The 23017-nt window shown below is 35.1% G+C and overlaps 2 protein-coding genes across 2 annotated transcripts; both read right to left on the reverse strand.

The window, feature by feature from the left end:
* Positions 1–683: 683 nt before the first annotated feature.
* On the reverse strand, positions 684–12489 carry LOC132723629 (probable elastin-binding protein EbpS). The gene is made up of 2 exons (XM_060708392.1): positions 12397–12489; positions 684–3324 (listed from the first exon to the last, which is right to left on the reverse strand). Exon 2 carries the CDS (start codon positions 3297–3299, stop codon positions 2724–2726), a length of 576 nt encoding a protein of 191 aa, XP_060564375.1. The 5' UTR covers positions 3300–3324; positions 12397–12489; the 3' UTR covers positions 684–2723.
* Positions 12490–12531: 42 nt separating this feature from the next.
* On the reverse strand, positions 12532–22593 carry LOC132723632 (uncharacterized; the record flags this gene model as incomplete). Its single annotated transcript, XM_060708396.1, is given in 7 exon segments — positions 12532–12924; positions 14041–14184; positions 14600–14785; positions 14955–15091; positions 17417–17682; positions 18475–18648; positions 22403–22593. Coding segments are annotated over 7 exon segments (1491 nt in total), but the record flags the coding sequence as incomplete, so codon positions are not given.
* Between the last annotated feature and the right edge of the window lie 424 nt (positions 22594–23017).

Genomic DNA, 23017 nt, shown 5'->3' on the forward strand with positions numbered 1-23017 from the left:
GACAGAGAGGCCCTAGGGCTTTCAATTGAAACTTGGTAGACATCCGCTAGAAGATGTTTTATGCCATTATATCTATAGGCTCAAGCTAATTTGGATTTTCACAAGAAGATTTTGTAGTTTCTACTATAAAGAAAATCAATGACCCTGGGGCGGGGCCAATTTTGACCCTTAGGCTTTTATTTGAACAAACTTGGTAGGCATCCACTGCAAGATGTTTCATGCCAAATATCTATTAAGCCCTAACTCTTTTGGAATTTCTTATGAAGATTTTTTTTAGTTTTTACTATATACATATAAGGAAAATCAATAACCCTTGGGACAGGCCAATTTGGACCCTAGGGCATTAATTTGAACAAACTTGGTGAACATCAACTAGAAGATGTTTCATGCCAAATATGTAATCTATATGTAGTGCTTTTGCATTCTCACAGGAGAATTTTTACAAACTTGGTAACCACCCATTAGAACTATATTTCATGCTCTTAATATCTAAGCTCTACCTCTTTTGGATTTTCACAAGGATTTTTTCTTAATTTTTTACTATATACATATAAGGCTAATCAATGTCAACACTGACATAATGACATTATGACCAGTGGGACAATTGCTTATAGCTTCACTTTTTTTCTTTAAAAAGTGGAGCTAACAATGGCTAAGAAATATGTGAAAGAAATAAAATTTTATACAGAAAGTTTATTGGTAATGAATAAAATCAAAACAATAAAGTAAATATAAATGTATAACAAATAGAATACTAACAAAATAAATTAATATCACAGTTTAGAAACATATCCCTGTATATTATCTAATTAACATACATCCCTTTCTTGACAAAGAAAAAGGAAAACAAAGAAACCAAGACAATAGCAGTTTATAATTAGAACTATCACTAAATGTGATATTAATACCGGCAAACAGCCTTTATTCCTAAAGAACAGTCAGGCCACACTTCACTATTTGTGTAACATTTGTATTACCAAATGCAACAATATTGATACAAAATTATGGACAAAATTCCAAAACTTTAATTATAAAGGTTCAGGTAATATAAAGTTCAAGGTCAATTTGACATAAACATGATATTACATAAACTTTTAAACACAAGTATCAAATGCAAATATATTGTAGATTAAAGGAAACTTATTGCTAATGTCCAATATGAGGATATAACACTATAAAACAATCATTTAATATGCTTTCATATATAATCTTAATGTGGATTATATAACAAAATTATTGACTTAAGTGAGCCAATCTTTAAATATGATGTGATATTCACCGGCATGTGACATGTTGACCGAGACGATAGCCGAGGTCAATATGATTTTGTGCCGGTGAATATCACATCTTATCACACACCCGTGCCGATTTTGCGACTCCGTAAATATGGTATTGCACGGCCGTGCATATATTTTGACGTGACGACATTAGCGTTATACAAACATAGTGTAAAGACGCGCTAAATGTTAGCGTTATACTGTAGGCGCTTCAATGAAAAATGACTCTTATTTCACTTTAAATGGTCTTTATTTTGGGTATGTGATAAATAGAATATTAAATTCGTGTAAGTTCATAACTGAAATTATTGCACTCGTTTAATAAAATAATTTTATGCTCACCAGAGGCTCGCATAATATAATTTTATTCAACTCATGCAATAAATTCGGTATTGAACTTACAGTCTCAATCAATATCCTCTATATATTCAATGGTTCACTTAGTCAAAAATTGTTTTATTACATAAATGAGCTAAGATTCTTTTAAAAAATCACAAAAAGCCTCTTTCATGTAACTGTGTAAAAAAAAGATAACATCAGGCATTCAACAATTACGGAAATGTTCAGTGCAAATCAAAATAATTCAAATTTATATTCATCAAAGGGGTGAAACTTTAAACTATTATAGAAAAATGATGATAATTCAATGTAAAAAAATTTTGCCATAAAGAACAAAACGCAACAATTATATTTAGTTTGCACATGTATAATTAACAGTCTATGATGTACAAGGCCATTGAATACGAGTATCGTTCTATTTTTAGATTGGGAAAATCTCATTCAGCCAGTGAATATGATTTTATAAATTGTTCTGCTATCCAATGCGATTGCAGCTGTATAATTAGATCATATAATAATCCTATATCCTAAATTACTATCTTAAACATATATCTAAGTCTAAACAATAAAACTACATATACCTGAAACTAACAATTAGTCTGTTGCTTCTTGAAAGATATAATTATAAAATTCATGGAATGCTCAAGTAAAAATATAATCAATCCTATGGGTAATGTACGCACAATTTTTATTTGCTCTTATTGTTTTAATTTAAAGTAACAAGAAAGTTTCTGAAAACCAGTAATCATTCACATTAGAATTAACAAATATCAAAAGCCAGTATAGTCAACAAAGTTAACATTTTGTCATACATTGTTAATTAAAAATGAACTTTGATATGTTTATGAGAAGACACTATTATATTAATAAACTTATTAAAAGCTTATCTATCTTTGATTCTGTTGATAGTTTTTAAGGACTATACCATTTTAAAGAGACAAAGGCAGTCTACAGAGAAAAAGGTAATATTGCTGACTTCTAATTATTTACCCCTCACTACTGTTTGTTCAAATCCTGCAAGGGACTTGAGGTTATTTCATATGAAGAGGCACTGAATGTCTGCAGTTCTACTCTGCACCCTGTCAATTTACATTTAAAAAAATATAATCAGATTAAGATGCAAGATTTGCTTTTCCCTTTGTTAGATTTACCATCTTCACATTTCAAACATGAATCTTCCCTGATTTTTTCATTTGTTGCTGAAGATTCATCCCTTACTTTGTCATTTGTTAACACAGATTCATCCTTTTGTTTGTCAATTTTTGTCATAGATTCATCTTTATATTTGTCATCTGCTGTTGCATTTTCATCCCTGGGATTGTCCTTTGCTGATTCATCCCTGGGATTGTCCTTTGCTGTCACAGATTTATCCCTCGGATTGTCATTTGCTGTCACAGATTTATCCCCGGGATTGTCCTTTGCTGTCACAGATTCATCCCTGTGATTGTCATTTGCTGTCACAGATTTATCCCTGGGATTGTCATTTGCTGATTTATCCCTGTGATTGTCATTTGCTGTCACAGATTTATCTTTGTGTTCATTATTTGTTATATCTGTTGCTTGTTTGCCATCTATAATAACTGCATCCAAATCAGAATTTGATATATGCCCATTTTTGAGATTCTGATGGGATGTGAGTGCTGTTTGAGATGCACTTTCAATTGCCTTGACATTAAGCAACATTGGAATAAGACTCTTCTTTTCATCCCTGAAAGATTTGACAAACATAAATGAAGAAGTGAAATAAATGCAAAAAGGTTGCATTAAATATCTATAAAACTAAGAAAGTATATGTGTTTGACTTTTAGTGAAGTAAGCTACTTAATATTACACAATTTTGTTAGTTAGGGGAGTGCACATTGATTAGGATATGGCATTTATGTTTCTTGGTCCTCTATTTCAAGGTTCTTTGTCTAGGTTGAAATAATATGTATATTACTAAAACAAGTTTTATTAAATTGTATTTTAAAAAAGCTTCCTATAATTTTTAAGTCATAATGAGATTGTTCCCTGGTCCATACTAACAAACAGAGAGAATAATTGTGGTTATTCTAGGACTCAGTAGTTTATAGTTAACAAACAAACAAACAAAAAACTGTTTATATTCTATTTATGTAACGAGGCACGTCATCAGACATTTCATCAATAAAAACATATTATTAAGTATTTTCAGTTGGTTTGTGAAAAATGGCGGAATCGGTCATGACAGCGCGATGAATCTTCATCAGACAACCACTAATGAAGATTAAATTGATCTACCTACAGACTACCACTATAGGAGATAAAAGGTGCGACCAGGAGCGATATGCCGTACGCCCAAATAGATCCCTACCCCTATTGCACTATTATTTTGTAATGATAGCCGCCGCCTGGCGATATATATAGTATGCTAAGAAGGTACACCGCCGTACCAATATAACCAGCAAACATGGTACTCCGCCGTACCTAATATAACCAGCAGCCAAGTACTCCGCTGTACCTAATATAACCAGTAGCCAAGGTACTCCGCCGTACCCAATATAACCAGCAAGCAAGGTACTCCGCCGTACCTAATATAACCAGCAAGCAAGGTACTCCGCAGTACCTGATATAACCACCAGTGCAACATAGTTATACAGTGCTTAACATAAGATAGGCCTAACAAAATAAGAGCTCATCAAAGAACGCCTAGTCATAGCTAGCTATCTGGCCAGTTCTTGAAGGCCCATTTAAACCAAATAAGTAATTTTTGAATCCTTACAGATCGCAGTCTACCCACAGACAACCACTATGGAATATTCCACGACCATAGGTATGCAATGTGAATTTTTTATCTCCCTGTATGAAAGACACTAGCAAATTGTAGCAAGTGACTCCTGGTCGCACCTAAGAAAAAGAATTTTCCGCTGTCATAACAATAAAATAAAGTATGAAAACTATTGTTTTGTAACCGCTGTTAATATATATGCCTGTCTCCAACTTAAGTTTGTAATTAAACACATATGTATTGAAATAAACTGTTTATCCTTGTCTAGGATGCTTTAACACGCTCGATTTTACACAATTATAATTAACAAAGTCCGTTAGTACTCTCCGACCAAAGGGTGCTGCACTTTGTTCAAATTGTTTGTTCATTCTTGAATCCCGGCGTATATTGTTAATAAACACATATGTACAAATAGTAAACATTATTGATCCTTGTCTAGGATAGTTTTACACAAGTCGTTAGTACAATCAGTCCGGTGAATGCTGCTATGGAACTCCGGCATGGCTGTTCATTGTGTATATTCGTCCATTTAACGTTTAGCGTGCCTCCCTAAAGTCAGCAGTACGGGCGCAGTTGCAGCCAGAAACATACTGAAATATAAAAGCTAAGCAGCACCATTTGGACTTCAACAATTTCATAAAACATCAAATACTAAGATATGAAAAAAGATAACATGATACTCTGGGTGCGGTGGGTGGTTTTTTGCTTACTGCTTTGTCGAGAAAAAGAGGGCGAATACCGAAATGATCGCCTTTATATAGGACTTGCTACGTCATAATGACTTACTTCTCCCGGCACGAGATTTTGGGAGTGTACTTAAGGCCAGACTAAAATGCTTATAGGTTATGGACATGTCACTGAGCCATAATAAAGTAGATTAATATTGAGAATTAATCTTGATTATTCTAGGACTCAGTAGTTTATAGTTAACAAACAAACAAACAACAAACTGTTTATATTCTATTTATGTAACGAGGCACGTCATCAGACATTTCATCAATAAAAACATATTATTAAGTATTTTCAGTTGGTTTGTGAAAAATGGGCGGAATCGGTCATGACAGCGCGATGAATCTTCATCAGACAACCACTAATGAAGATTAAATTGATCTACCTACAGACTACCACTATAGGAGATAAAAGGTGCGACCAGGAGCGATATGCCGTACGCCCAAATAGATCCTACCCCTATTGCACTATTATTTTGTAATGATAGCCGCCGCCTGGCGATATATATAGTATGCTAAGAAGGTACACCGCCGTACCCAATATAACCAGCAAACATGGTACTCCGCCCGTACCTAATATAACCAGCAGCCAAGGTACTCCGCTGTACCTAATATAACCAGTAGCCAAGGTACTCCGCCGTACCCAATATAACCAGCAAGCAAGGTACTCCGCCGTACCTAATATAACCAGCAAGCAAGGTACTCCGCAGTACCTGATATAACCACCAGTGCAACATAGTTATACAGTGCTTAACATAAGATAGGCCTAACAAAATAAGAGCTCATCAAAGAACGCCTAGTCATAGCTATCTGGCCAGTTCTTGAAGGCCCATTTAAACCAAATAAGTAATTTTGAATCCTACAGATCGCAGTCTACCCACAGACAACCACTATGGAATATTCCACGACCATAGGTATGCAATGTGAATTTTTTATCTCCCTGTATGAAAGACACTAGCAAATTGTAGCAAGTGACTCCTGGTCGCACCTAATAAAAAGAATTTTCCGCCACAGAATAAATTATTATTTATTTCCCCAAAATTCTTATTACAATATTTTCAATAAAGTTTCCCGCGATTGTGTCAATGTACATATCAAGGCCGACGTCGGATAGATGAACGCCATCGCTCCTAAAAAATCCCGGTGTACTTTCGTCGATATCGAAACGTATACAATGATGGTTTTTTTGTTAGCCTAATTATTTTGCGCCCAAATTGTTTACGCGTTTTCTTTTCTTTTCTATAAGACGTTTTTCGTCATTTCCAACACCCCAATCGATACGCTGCAAAATATCGACCCAGACGGAATTCGGAGTCGGGGAAAAGCGGATGTAATATATTGGATGCTTTCCTGCACCATTTTTAAATATGAAGCGTAATGAATGCTTAGTAAGGTCATTGCCGCCTAAATGAAAAAAAATACAACCTTTGGCGGTGTTCGAAAAACCACAGGTAGTTGGACACAATGAATGAAATCTTCCCATCCCAATTCCTCGAATGCCCCACCAAGCAATGCTATGTCCGTCGGGAAGACTTAGATTGGGTATATTTCTGAACTGCGCTCTGACGCCGGCCCAATATGGTAATGAATCCCCAAGAAACCAAATATCTGGAATGAAATGATAAGTGCCCTATAAATAATATTCTAATTTGTGTGTTTACTCTTATATAAGTTAAATAAGCTGTCGAGTTTCCAACGGCCCAACTTCATTATTTCCGTTTCCGCAGCCCAGACGAAGCTAGTTGAGTAGCCCTACCAATTCTAAAGCTATGGCTTTTATATTTTTCTGACCCAAATTTTGTTCGAGATAAACTCTTTTGAAGCACCGCAGAAAATTGATAGCGAGTTACAGGGGTGCCATTCATATGAATAAAGGAATTGTCCGTTTATATCTGGTCTAACAGCTAGATAGGAGCGTAAACTACAGACTGGGCATATAGAAATATCTGCCCTCGCACGGTATCTTTAGCGTTACTGGCTTCCCATACTGATTATTCTTATTAAACTGTTAAAGTAATGAAAACAGACTTCTTGTCATTTGCTATTTTGACCTCGGAAAACCCGACTGCTCTATTCGTTGTCCGAGTCGCAACCAATTCGCTTATTCTAAAAAAGGCCAAAATATGCTAGCGTAAACATAGTCTTAAAGAGACGGTTTTTTCAAACTCATTATTTGTAACAGCGTGTAAAACATTACAGATTGCATGTAATATTAAAAAGTGTAATTGGAGCCCTCTTGTCAAATAGATGGTCTGGCTCTGCGGCAACCTTCAAGAATCTTACGTATCAAAAATACGTCGCTAATATTGTACCATCCATTTTTTTTATGATGAAACGATAAACCCGAGATATACGTAGTAATTGTTCTCGGTGAGTAGAGTTTTTCAAAGCAGTAGGTAACAAACCACATTATATGCTGTAGCGGTATGGGCCATACGGATTGAAGCTTATATAACCCTCTGAATGAATTGAAAGTATTAATTGCTGTATTGTATGCTAATCGAGTGTTAGAGGAAATCCCCGTGTATACCAGTTGTCTAGATCTAAGCTGAATATATTCCATAGATGGTCCGGCATTGGAGTCATGGTTGTGTCCGCTTGTGGAGCTAGCTCTCTGAACTTTTGGTTCTGAAATCGAGAGAGTGCATCGGCAATATTATTTTTTGACCCAGCGATATGTATGGAACGCCGTGACTGTCTTATGTAATCAATGTTTTTGTTATCTTGTGAAACGATGATATTATTTTGTCGTTTGAACGTGTTAACATGTGCAATTTACATCATGTCTTGTCAAAGGAACATGTTGACTTGTACAAACAGCATGTTAACTTGTCAAATTGTTATGATGACATGTGCAGACAACATGCTAACTTGTCAAAGTATCGTGATGACTTGTGCAAACAACATGTTAACTTGTCAAAGTATAATGATGACTTGTGCAAATGACATGGTGACTTGTCAAAATGTAATGATGACTTGTGCAAACAACATGTTAACTTGTCGAATTATTGTGATGACATGTGCAAACAGCATGTTAACTTGTCAAAGTGTCATGATGACTTGTGCAAACGCCATGTTAACTTGTCAAAGTATAATAATGACTTGTGCAAACGACATGTTAACTTGTCGAATTAGCGTGATGACATGTGCAAACAGCATGTTAACTTGTCAAAGTATCATGATGACTTGTGCAAACAGCATGTTAACATGTCAAATTTCCATGATGACTTGTGCAAACGACATGTTAACTTGTCGAATTATCGTAATGACTTGTGCAAATGACATGTTGTCTTGTATCATGCTGACATGTCAAAACGTACTGTTAACTTGTCAAAATATTATTATAACTTGTGCAAATGCCATGCTAACATGTCAAAAATCCATGATGACATGTGTAAACAGCATGTTAACTTGTCGAGCTATCGTTATAACATGTGCATACAGCATGTTATCTTGTCCAAGTATCATGATGACTTGTGCAAACGACATGTTAACTTGTCCAAGTATAATGATGACTTGTGCAAATGCCATGCTAACTTGTCAAAATTTCATGATGACATGTGCAAACAGTATGTTAATTTGTCAAATCATCGTGATAACATGTGAAAACAACATGCTAACATGTCCAAGTATCATGATGACTTGTGAAAGCGACATGTTATTTTGTCAAAATTTCATGATGACATGTGCAAACAGCATGTTAACTTGTCAATGTATCGTGATGACTTGTGCAAACTCCATTCTAACTTGTCAATTTATCATGATGACTTGTGCAAATGCCATGTTAACTTGTCAAATTATTATGATGACTTGTGCAAACAACATGTTAATTTGTCAAAGAATCGTGATGACTTGTGTAAAACACATGTTAACTTGTTAAGGTATTATGAGCATGTCATCACCATAATTCGACAAGTTAACATGCTGTTTGCACATGTCATCATGAATTTTTGACAAGTTAACATGTCGTTTGCACAAGTCATCACGATATTTTGACAAGTTAACATGTCGTTTGCACAAGTCATCATGATACTTTGACAAGTTAATATGTTGTCTGCACATGTCATAATGATTATTTGACAAGTTAAGATGCTGTTTGAACAAGTCAGCATTGTCTGTAGACAAGATATGATGTACATTGCACATGTTAATATGCTAAAATGACAAAATAATAGCATCATTTCAGAAGATAGCAAAAATATTGATAGCATAAGACAGTCACGGCGTTCCATAGATATGAGACGCTTTTATCAAGCAATTGTGCCTTAAGCATTGCATGGTTAGTATCCTAACTAAGGATAATATAAGGGGGGACTTCGAAGTCATCGTGTTTAAAATGCACACCACCGATTGATTATCGCAATTAAAGGCGTACTTTCTTGTTTTTTTAATTTTTGAGCCGAAAAAGGACTGTAGCGATAAACAATTGGAAAAAGTTCCAAAAGCGTAATTATCTTTTGTCAAACTATTTTCTTTTCCACGAAATTGGCCATTTACATTGGCACCAATGTCCCCTTAAACCAAATACCGAAGCCTATGCCGCCCGAGCTATCCGTAAATAATTGTTCATCATCGTTAGAGATCCAAAAATCGATCATGGAAACATTGAAATACCGTTATAATGCTTAAAAAATTCAAGCCATATTTTTCAGATCACATTTTCATTTCATTTGTTACTCTGATTATGATGGTAAGAGCGTTTAACCCCGCATGTGGCGTCCAATTAAACGCCTACAAAAAAGGTCTGCCTACTACAATAGCCCGGGCAACAAAATTTAAGGGAACCTATTAATGACTGTATATTTTTTAAATTTTACCGACTTTTTTGTTAGGGTCGCGAGAATTTTTTCAACTACTTCCTGTATTTTTTCCCCCGGAATTCGGACTAACATTTTGCCTGGAATTTAGTTCAAGACCTAAATATACTAATACTTGACACGGGCCTTCAGATTTCTCGTCTGCTAGCGGAACTCCGATTTCTTGCATACTTTCCGAGAAAATTTTCATGTTATTTTTACAGCTTCAATGGAAGTGTCTCCCCCTTAAAAAATCATCGAGATAATTTGAAGTAATTTCTTATTCGGAATTCTGCGTTTAATAATGTATTTCAAGAATGTTGAAAATTTTTTCGAACAGACTAGGTGAAATGCAGCAGCCGAAGGGTAAGCATTTGTCAAAATAATAACTGCCGTTTAAACATAAAGCCCAGTAGTTTCAAATCGTCTGGATGAACAGGAAGCAGTCTGAACGCATTTTTAATATCCATTTTAAATAAGTAACAATTTTGACCCTAGATTCTTGAACCATGTGTATTGCCCTCATTCAAAATTCCGTGTTTTAACTGAACACATAATTTTGGATCGATGAAGTCATTAACAGACGAACCTTCCGGATAGGATAAATGATGAATCAATCGAAAGTCCCCTATTGTTTTCTTTGGGACAATTCCGATCGGCGAGACTTTTAAGGTTAATTAAAGGGAGTAATTAAAAGGACCGGCAACTCTGCCTGCCTTTATTTCTTTTTCTATTTTTGTTGCGCTTTATATCAGGATATTGGGCCACGGATTTTAGGTTTTTACAAAGCCGTGGTTCCCTTGGGCCCTCGTAATTTAGACGAAAACCATGTTTGAAACCCATTAACAGTATTTTAACATCCGAAGAATCATAGTTAATCAACCACTGTTGTAAACTTTGGAATTTTAACTGGCGAATAAGCAATATCGTAGATATGTCCGTTATTAACGTCTATAGTAGCTCCTATGCGGTCTTGTATAGGGAATTGTGCGGCGAAAGGATCCACGTGTTTTTGCCGTGCAAAAGAGTCCGTTTCTGCCGCACGAGGTTGGGGACTGAATTGCCCGCTGTTCGTGTCATTTGCACTGAAAGGAATTTTTCCTTGAATTAGGGACGCAGTTAACAAATGGATGTCCCTTGTTACAACTATAACATGCGTGTGTATACTTGCAAATTCGGCATTTGCATTGGCCTCTATTAAAGTCAATGCAGATATTTTGTGGTCGTGACTGTTTTTTTCTGTTCGAAATTTAGTATTTGTGGATGATTTTTCTGTTCTCCCACGAAGGGGCATACAACGTAACCATAAATCATAGGGTTAATATAAGACCATGATACAGGTGTTAATTGCCTGTCGGCTTCTAAATTGTTGGTCGTAAGTTTTCCAGAAAGTACCACCATGGACTGATGCGCATTCTCTTAATGAAAAAAAATTGCAGTAGCTCGTGAATTTTTAGCGGATGAGCCGAAAGATAAATGTCCATAAATATGATGAATGCGTCAGTCCCATCTTTCTATAGAATTTATGTCATCTTTGCTTTCATTTTGTCGTGACTCAATTTTACCAGTATTGGAAATATATAATGTGCCAACGCTATTATAATCGGCCAAACTCCACCGCACCCTTTAACAATAAAGACAAATTAATATATTCGCCTTTGCAAAAACGTTGTTTTAAAGACGAAGGTACGTGCATAGCGATTTCGTCGCTAGTTTGCCTAAGTAATTCAACAGGATGAGGTGAAATGACATTTGAAACATTGTTTTGAACCTGTAATTCTGTATTATTTACATTATCGTAACTAATTTCGGTAGAGCGGCGAGTGATATTCTCATCACTGCATAGCCTATCTGATGTACAAGCAGACGAAGTTGATGCCACGTGGCCGCCACGTGGAAGGATGTCAGATGCCCGTAAAATTTGTTCAAAATCAATAACTGAATGCGACTCACCTCTATCCACGTTGTCCTCGTTGTTATCAAAAGAGACCCTTTGTCTTTTAGGCTGTTGCTGCTGGCTGTCTTCTGCTCCATGGCTAGCATTCCTTGTTCGCCTTCTGCCTCGTGCACCTCTACCACGCCCTGGCATGTCGATTTTATTTTTTAACGTTTTTTGCTTACTGCTTTGTCGAGAAAAAGAGGGCGAATACCGAAATGATCGCCTTTATATAGGACTTGCTACGTCATAATGACTTACTTCTCCCGGCACGAGATTTTGGGAGTGTACTTAAGGCCAGACTAAAATGCTTTATAGGTTATGGACATGTCACTGAGCCATAATAAAGTAGATTAATATTGAGAATTAATCTTGATTATTGTTATCTTTTGGATGTAAAAAAACAAGATATGTTTGTAAAACATGCATTTCTCCCTTGTCAGTATGTCACAGTTGCATATATTGTTGCTTGGAAACTATTTTGACATATATTCAAGGTCAAAGAGACCTTGACCTTTGATACATCAAAATTCAAAAGAATGAACATTATGAAAATATAATCTGATAAACTTACTTTAATTCAACAAATGACTCAACTACATCATCTACAGCTTTTGATAAAGCAAAGTATTCAGCTCTTCTGCAGTAGAACCTGTTTGAATGCTCTAGTATAACGTCGTTTCCCAAAACACTGACACTTTTGTTTACCTCAGATTTTTACTTCCTTGAAACATTGTTTCTCCAAATCAGACCAGACAATGTCTGTAACTGAAATATTATATGGTAATATCCTTGGGAAGAAAGGTCTGCCAGTAATTCCAGTTGCTTGTACCAAGTACAGTACATTTGTTACTAACGGTCTTTGTCTGCTGAGGGCAAGATGAAGTTCTTGCATGTGATGCTCATTCCTGAGAAAATCATTTGAAATAAATAAAACAATTTTCTTTGCTGTGTCTAGGGAGTTATATCTTTGTTGATCACCATGTGAGTATACACTCATGTTTAAATTTGGATATTTCTTGTCAAGCATTACGCAGAATGCTCCGGCTAGGTTGGTAGCATCGTTGGCATAACTGACTGCTATATCAATCTTTGTTGTGTCCTTAAACAGAAATTAAACCATTAATTAACTTGATTACAATAAATAAGTTTGTTTCTTTGGTTGGTTTTAGTTGTCGCACCATCATAGTAGATAGCATAAGGTGACTTTCCAGCTTTATTGGTGAGGAAGACATCTAGTGCCTCTCCATGCATAATTTCAGGCATGAGCGGGCACATGAGTAACACCACTGATATTCTGTAAGCTTAATGTATAGCTTCCTCACAAAAAAAAATTCCTGGATGGGTTTGAACCCACAGTGATGAGGGAAAAGTGATTTTAAGTAAATTACCTTAACCACTCAGCTAAGGACACCTTTAAATAAGTGAAAGATGTTCTGATTTACTGCATTATGCTTGATATATGATTTTTATCTACTGCTCATCTTATACTGATGTTTGACAATATTTCTATTAAACAAATTCATAAAAATCTTTTTTAAAAAATACATGTGTATATGCATTAGTCCAACATAAGCTTAAATAACATAAACTCTTACACATTGACTGTGAAATCATTAAATTTGAGGATATGGAATTTCGTGGTTTGCCAACAATTTCATGGGGCTGCAAATTCATGAAATTCAAATGCCAGGTAAAAAAAGAATGGGGCTCTATATTTGACAGACACATGATGATGTGTACTTTCATTTTGAATGTATGTAGTAAACAAACAAAATATGGGTACAACCCTGTATGAAATACTCATCAGTTGGTTTAGTTTCTGATACCTTTCTATGTTTATCATGGACTAACATCTATATGTGGACTGAAAATCCATATGTTGACAGAACATCCATATGTTGACTGAATATCCATAAGTACACAAATGATGCAGATACGCACATAACTTGTCTAAGAAGGATGTATGCAACAAGGAACTAAATCATACCCCTATCATCATTATATTGACTGATTGAGTATACTTAACATTATCTTGGGCACAATTTCTTCATCAGGATATAATTTTGTAGTTATCCTGTATCACGAAATTCACAACAATTAATCCCTCACAAATAATAATGATTTCACAGGGTATGCATTTAAAACATTTCTTTATCAGAGTATTTATCTAGATTTTACTTTACATTTCAATAAGTGTGACAGAGTATAAACTTACTATTTCATCAATATCTTCCTTAGGAACAACAACTGGTGTAATCCTTTCCAGGAGTTTATCATCGCCAGATCCAATCAGTTTGTACTGCATCTTTACATCCTCACACCGTCGTGCAGACAGTATTCTCTCTATATCTATAGCTTCCTAGAAATGAAAAAGTACTCATGGCTTTACAAGTAAAGATTATTCAAAGTTCCCATCTAAAACTCATACAAAGAGTGACAGTCATCTGAAAAAGTCATAATGTGTCTTAGAAGGCTTACAACTCAAGTCAATGCAATCCCATAACCCTTGACCCTCAAGGCTCATCATCAAATGTATCAAGTACTGATTTTTAACATGAAGTAAAACAATATGTGGCTAAACGCTTTAAATTGTAAGCTGCCAAGCATAATAATTCTAGATTTAACCTATTTCAAATAGGTACATCAAAATATTTACATAAAGTACAAAATGTATATTGAAAGCTCTGTTATTCACATATAAGGTTTTTAAAATAAAAATTGTACAAATGAAGTTTATTTTCAAAAAGTCAAAGTTATGGTGATAATTATGTTACCTGTACTCGATACATTGAGGGTCGTTTATCAGCTGTCAGTTTGAGCCATTCAATAACAGATGTAGCAAGCTGTGTAGCAAAGTTGGAATAATCCTCGGAGGCATCATTCATCTGTACTGTAGACATATATGATGGTACCTCACTGAGTCCCTCAATACACACTGGTATCAACATTAAATCCTTATCCTGAAAGACAATTTACACTGGTATTAATTTATACTTAGTTTATACACATTTCAGAAGATGCAGGGTTAACCTAATGTTCCCTCAGGTTAAACCGGTAGGGAAAAATAAACTATATATATTCCAGGGTTGATGATAATAAATCAGACTAGCAAACATCTATTATACATACCTTGCACATGTATCTAGCTACAGCTAGATTATATTCCTCCATGCATACAGTTGATGTGAGGTAAGTTGGTGATATTAAAGCAACAAAACATCTACATTCACCAACACTTTGATATAACATGTTCTGCCAATTGGTACCTGAAAATGATTATTTAACCTTTAGCCTTGTTAAATATTTATAACTGAGTTTTCCTATCTGTAATTCAAACCTAGTTAATATTTAATTAGCTTAATTTTATTAATTAAGATTATATTAAAACTCAGGAGCTGTTAACGGATATTTCCCTTAAATATCTTAAACAGGCTTGCCCATACTTCAATCTGGGCTAAACCATTCATCATTTTTTGGGAAAATTTCAAAGTTTGTACCACTTGAATAACAGGCAGTACAGTCCATGATTGGACGGCATAGATGTGTAAGCTGGTCTTGGTTTAAACATAATTATTCAATATATTTACACTTTTGCATGATGAACATTATTTTACGCAACACATGGGATTGGGCAGAAAGCTATGAAAGCTTATGAGTGTCCACTCCCTGGTCTTGGTATGTATTGCTTGTCTGGGTAATTTCAGATTTTCCCAGCAGGCTGAAGGTTAAACTGCCAGTTTGACATATCTATACTTTTTTGACACCAAAATTAAACAATTGATCCTGCAGTGAGGGAACAGATTTGGAACAGATTTGTAACAGAGGTAACAGTTTGACTGATTTTCTTGCTATACTCCACCGTTTTCCAGGGGTAGTTTGGAGCTACAATTCACTGGAACATAAATGAAAGGAGAACTAGAAATGTGTCCATAGGACACCGTGCCACTGTTCTGTCAATCTTATGACTCTAGGTCAAACATTTTTTGAAAACTAAAAATCTTTTACTAAGTTTGTTTGTTTTGGGTTTTACGTCACTTCAACACAGTAAAGGTCATATCGCGACGTTCCAGCTTTACTGGTGGAGGAAGACCTCAGGTGCCCTTCCGTGCATTATTTCAGGCACGAACTGGCACCTGAGTAGAACCACCGACGTTCCATAAGCTAGCTGGATAGTTTCCTCACATGACATTTACTGAGTAAAGGGCAAGAACTTTACAAATACTGAATAAATCCACAAGCAAACCCCAAGGTGCATAAGTTCACATGCTGACCACCATTTGTGTAAACTTTCAGGCCTGCAAGTCAAATACTTTTTGAGCTATGCATGAACAAGTTGAAAATTGCAAATTTATACTACTATAAGTCAAGGGCAATAACTCTAACAAAAATGAAAAAATCCACATGCAAAGTCCCAGGTGCATAGCTTCACAGTGATGTGAATCATTTTCCTGTATTTTAGTGACGTTGATCATTATTCCTGTAAAGTTGGTTGATTCTAACTCAAGCACTCGTGGAACAAATAACAACATAATGAAACAGTTTTTACTAAGTCAAGGGAAATAACTCTAAAAATACTGGATAAATCTACAAGCGAAACCCCAGGTGCAAAACTTAATATGCTGAGCAACCTTCCCATAAGGTATAATGACTTTATGTCAAATCCTTTTTGAGTTACAAGTGACACAAGATGAAAATTGCAAAATTTTATTAAGTCAAGGGCAATAACTCTTCAAATACTAAAAATATCAAGACTAAAATACCCAGGTGCACATTACACATGTTGATCAACATTCCTGTAAAGTTTCATGACTCTAGGTTAAATCCTTTTTGAGTTACATGCGACACAAGTTGAAAATTGCAAAATTTTACTAAGTCAAGGACAATAATTCTAAAAATACTAAAAATATCCAGACGAAAATACCCAGGTGCACAACTACACATGCTGGTCAACATTCCTGTACAGTTTCATGACTCTAGGTCAAATACTTATTGAGTTACATGTGACACAAGTTGAAAATTGCAAAATTTTACTAAGTCAAGGACAATAACTCTAAAAATACTAAAAATATCCAGAGGAAAATACCCAGGTGCACAACTACACATGCTGATCAACATTCCTGTAAAGTTTGATGACTCTAGGTCAAATCCTTTTTGAGTTACATGCGACACAAGTCGAAAATTGCAAAATTTTAATAAGTCAAGGGCAATAACTCTAAAAATACTAAAAATATCCAGACGAAAATACCAAGGTGCACAACTACACATGCTGGTCAACATTCCTGTAAAGTTTCATGACTCTAGGTCAAATACTTTTTGAGTTACATGCGACACAAAAGTGAACGGACGGACGGACGTTCTCACAGGACAGTAATTATGTGGCTACTCTATTGTTCTCTCTATTGTTCTTTTTAGCCACACAAAAGAAAATAGCCACATAAAAGCATTACGGAATGAATGACATCAAAGAGAAAGAACAGTTACCTATTGTCCCTCTAGCCACATAATTACTCTCCTGTGAGTGCGGAAGGACGAACGGACGGACAAGGGTAAATCAAAATGCCCGCAACTAAAGTGGGGGCACAAAAACGTACCTGTTGTTAAAGCACTGCGATCATAAAACACTTTACAATCAGCATCAATAGAATTGAAGGACTCAAGCAATGTCTCTGCATGGTGAGGGTTCTTGTGTGAGTAGGATATGAATACATCAAATTCAAACTTGTCATTCTGTTGCTTGTTGTTTGTTTCTAAAGCTGACTGTTTGATGTCTCCAGAATCATGTTGTTCTATGGACATTATAATGTTCTTACAGGCAGACTGTATCTTACCAACTGTTGTATCACCATCCTTCCTCACTCTAAAATTATAACATCATATCTCTTACTATTACGCTATGAATTGTGACTGACAAAACTAAAGATAAATATCAAATAAACATTTGAGCTTCCATTATATATCATTATAGACAAATAGCAGCTTACAATGCTTTATTACATGCTTTTCAGTAGGCAGTGAAAATTACTAGTATATTCTAATAATTTCACAGTGGCATTATAAAATAAATTTTCACAGTAGTTTGACTACATTTGAATGTACTGAAAATACATATACATGTAGATATATAACAAATAAGGGAAAATTCTGTCAGAATTATATTATTATATATTATAATTAGAGAATTAATGAGTTTCCTTTATCATAAAAAGGACATTATAATTTGCACATACCATCACTATTTGTAGGATTGTAACGATTTTTTTTCAGCAACAACAATGTGACAATGTGATTAATCATGAATGAGAGCACATGTCCATATGTGGCAAGAATTTGTAAAAATGACTGAAAACCACTAAAAAAACATCAAATAAATAAAAAAAAATGTTTGTTTTGTATGTAAAATCAAATTCATAATCAAAAACTCATTCATGAACACCAGTTCAAAATTTTTTCACTTATGACTATGCAACTCATGAAAATATTACATCTGGTGTATATATTTTCACCATATACAAACAAATATCCACTATTAAGTTCCGGCTTGACCATCTACAACCTTCATCCTTGCAAATAAAATTAAAAACCCTTTGTATTTTTTAATCTAAAGTACCCAAGAAGGTGCAAATAGTGACAATTCATAAATGAAAATAACCTGCAGTCTATCCATTGTACAAGCCCCATGTATGAGGGTAGAGATTTGATTGTGTCCACATAGAGAGGAGCTAGAACATCTGCTCCTAGAAGTCTGTTACAACACATTGCCATATTGTACTGTTCTAAACACTCTGTACTCTCTAGAAATGCTGGTGATAAAATTGCTACAATTCTGAAAATAAATATTTACATCTCATCAGACATGTTCTGCAAAGTAAAGAAATATATTTATAACTTAATTAGAAATTATATTTCTATGTGATTCCTAGCACAATTTGAGATTAATACCTGTTAATACTTTCAAACTTTGATCAATTTTAGAATCAAAATAATTTATATGAGAAAATAGAGCAAGTGAATTACTTAAAACAAGTTGTTTTTCCAGACGTTTATTAAATAGTTAATTAATCTTAAATAAAAAAAAAATTTCAATCTCATTGTTTCAAAAAACCTCAGTGGAGTCATTTTATTTATAAAAATTATCTGAATAAATATATTAATTCTAAATGAATGTCACTGATCACTGATAAAGATTATAAAGTTCAACTATATGATAAATCAATGCAATCAGTATATACTTTCATAGTGTTTTAAGATTTTGGTGGTGAAATCAGAATAAGAAAATATCAATAAAAAGCAACATTGACTGTAGTCAAACATTAATTCATTTAATATGTAAGTTTAACAAAACCTTGACAAAAACATGATCTAGTTTCTTTCTGTTAACCTTTTACCCCATGAGCATATTGCGAAAAATGGCCGTTTTCATTGAAAAGCCTCCTGTAACAAGTTCAAACTGCTATGCAACTGTGAAAAATGTTTCAATACTAATGAAACTTGGCACAAATGTTGACTACATCATAGACTCTGTAACAGCATGCTCAATAGTAAATTTCCTGTTACCATGGCAACGGGGGGACATCTCAAAATTGCCAAAAAGAACTATTTTGCATTGTTTTTATCCATCAAAACTGATTTCAAAGTGCTGCAACTTCTCAATGAATTGAAATAGAGTAAAAGGCTTTTCAGCGTCGGTGACTAGTTACCCTAAGATCGACCTGAGGCCATTTTTAGCCTGTCACATGTCCAAAATTTTCTTGGAGATGAGGGGGACTCCGCCCCCCTTCAAACCCCCCTAACAGAAGGGGGCATATCCCCCTTCTGGCAACCCCCTGATGTAATATTTGGATGGGGGACGCCGCCGAAAAAGTGGTCACTTTTTTTAACAACATTTCTCAATTGAAAAACAGTGTTTGGGGCTTAAATAGGGCATTTTTTCACTGTTTGAGGCCTCAAAAGGGGGAAGGGGGCAAAAAGCCGTCGAAACACGCTTATATAAGGGAAAAGGTTAAACAACATTGTAAATTAAGAACTGTCACTTCACTGGTGACGAGTACAAACAAGAGCCACAACCTAGTGGGCCCAACGTAAACTTTTTTTCTAATTATTAGAGTCAAACACATCAGAGGGAGAGAATATTAAAAATATAAAACCTTAATTTCTTGAAAAAATAAAATTCATATTTGACATTGACTGACCAGCTCAAGGTCTTTTTGAACTAATCATCACGCCAGTCTAAAATTTAACTAAGTCGGTAAACAGGAAGTGGCTGAACTACAGACCTGAAATTGAATCCCACTGTATGGGGCCATGTGCAAAGGCTGTCTACCAAATATCAAAAGGCTGTAATACATAGTTGTTAAAGGTCAAGGTCATTTACAAGTCGATATCAAGTTAAGTCCAATATACATGAAGGTCTTGTCAAAGGGTTGTTGTGTCCAATTATGAAGACAATTCATTAAAAAATTAAACAAGAGGGCCATGATGGCCCTGAGGTCGCTCACCTGTATATAGCCCCCCCGGGGGCCAATTTTTACCCAAGGGCTTTTATTTGAACAAACTTGATAGACACCCATAAGATGTTTCATGCTAAACATCTAAGTTCTAGCTCATTAGGTTTTTTAAAAGAAGATTTTTTAAGTTTTTACTATACACATATAGTTAAAAACAATGACACCCCTGGGGCAGGGCCAGTTTTGACCCCCGGGCTCTTATTTGAACAAACTTAGTAGATATTTACTTAAAGATGTTTCATGCTTAATATCTAAACTCTAGCTATTTGGGTTTTTTCAAAGAAGATATTTTTAGGTTTTTGCTTTACACATATAAAGAAAATCAATGACCCCTGGGGCGGCCCAGTTTTGACCCCAGGACTTTTATTTGAACAAACTTGGTAGACACTTATTAAAACATGTTTCATGCTAAATATCTTAGCTTTAGCTCTTTGGGTTCTTTAAAAGAAGATTTTTTAAGTTTTTACTATATGCATATAGGGAAAATCAATGACCCCCTGGGGCGGGGCCAATTTTGACCCCAGGGCTTTTATTTGAACAAACTTGGTAGACACCTATTGGAACATGTTTGATGCTCAATATCTTAGCCATAGCTCTTTGAGTTCTTTAAAAGAAGATTTTTTAAGTTTTTACTATATGCATATAGGGAAAATCAATGACCCCCCGGGGCGGGGCCAATTTTGACCCCAGGGCTTTTATTTGAACAAACTTGGTAGACTCTCACTAGAAGATGTTTCATGCCAAATATCTTAGCTCTAGCTCTTTGGGTTCTTTAAAAGAAGATTTTTTAAGTTTTTACTATATGCTTATAGGGAAAATCAATGACCCCCTGGGGCGGGGCCAATTTTGACCCAAGGGTTTTTATTTGAACAAACTTGGTAGACATTCACTAGAAGATGTTTCATGCCAAATATCTAAGCTCTAGCTTTTACAGTTCTTTAAAAGAAGATTTTTTAAGTTTTTACTATATGCATATAGGGAAAATCAATGACCCCCTGGGGCGGGGGTAATTTTGACCCCAGGGCTTTTATTTGAACAAACTTGGTAGACACCTATTAGAACATGTTTGATGCTCAATATCTTAGCCATAGCTCTTTGAGTTCTTTAAAAGAAGATTTTTTAAGTTTTTACTATATGCATATAGGGAAAAACAATGACCCCCCAGGGCGGGGCCAATTTTGACCCCAGGGCTTTTATTTGAACAAACTTGGTGGTAGACACTCACTAGAAGATGTTTCATGCCAAATATCTTAGCTCTAGCTTTTTGGGTTCTTTAAAAGAATATTTTTTAAGTTTTTACTATATGCATATAGGGAAAATCAATGACCCCCTGGGGCGGGGCCAATTTTGACCCCAGGGCTTTTATTTGAACAAACTTGGTAGACATTACTAGAAGATGTTTCATGCCAAATATCTAAGCTCTAGCTTTTACAGTTCTTTAAAAGAAGATTTTTTAAGTTTTTACTATATGCATATAGGGAAAATCAATGACCCCCTGGGGCGGGGCCAATTTTGACCCCAGGGCTTTTATTTAAACAAACTTGGTAGACACTCATTAGAAGATGTTTCATGTCAAATATCTAAGCTCTAGCTCTTAGGGTTGTTTAAAAGAAGATATTTAAAGATTTTTCTTTCCGTTGCCATGGCAACCAGAGTTCTGCATGGAATTAAATTCTTTGAACAATTTTTAAAGGTGACCACCAAAGGAACATTCCTGGGAAGTTTGGATGAAATTGGCTCAGTGGTTTATGTGGAGATGTCATTTAAAGCAAAAGTTTACGGACGGACGACGGACGGATGACGGACGGACGCCGGGCGAAAAGCAATCACAAAAGCTCACCCTGTCACTTTGTGACAGGTGAGCTAAAAATAATAGCAAATGTTAAAGTTCAGGTTGTTTGACCTGTTGCTGTCAAGGAATTTTATTAATAAAAGTCAAGATTAAAATGAATTGTTAATAATACTTTAAAACTGCAGCAGAAATGCAACTTAATGGGTACAATATCACTCCAGCCTGTATTCTTATTCTAGTCAATAGAATTGCATAAAACAATTATCCTACCAATTACATACCGTTTACATGCCACCATCGTCTTAAATATACCATCCTGCCAAACTTTTTCCTCGTTGAAATGACTTGTGTTAGCATACAACTTAATGTCTTCTTTTTCATGCTGTAGATTCTTTTTTAATGTTTGCATATACCCATCATCTACAGGGTTGAACATGATGAACACATCAAATGTTTTTGTAAATATCCTTTTCTGAAAAAGATAATACTACATTAAACTTAAAACAATAGTGCAAATTGTGAAAATATCATTCTAACACGGAAATTTTTCTGTATAAACAAAGAAGGCCCGAAGCGTGCATTATTCTTCAACAATGCACTTGCCGTTCTTATTATCTCCCTGTGTATTTTCACAATGAGGGCGCCATTTTTAATAGAAAAATCAGATAAATAAAATAACAATTTTTTGTGGAATTTTGTTGTGAACACTATCTAGAATGAAAGAAAAAGGTCTAACTAAGAAAATGAATCCGAACACCAATATCTGTACTTCAGTCATTAACACTGTACAGACGTTTAAAATGTTGTTTATGTGACGTCACAGTGCAGCAGCGCCAAACAGCATGTGCAAAACAAATCAAGTACGCTATTTAAATGTCGTAAACGAGTTAAGTTTT

Source organism: Ruditapes philippinarum, unplaced genomic scaffold (genome assembly GCF_026571515.1).
Source record: "Ruditapes philippinarum isolate M1 unplaced genomic scaffold, ASM2657151v2 ctg1207_1_1_1_1, whole genome shotgun sequence".
Lineage (NCBI taxonomy): Eukaryota > Metazoa > Mollusca > Bivalvia > Venerida > Veneridae > Ruditapes > Ruditapes philippinarum.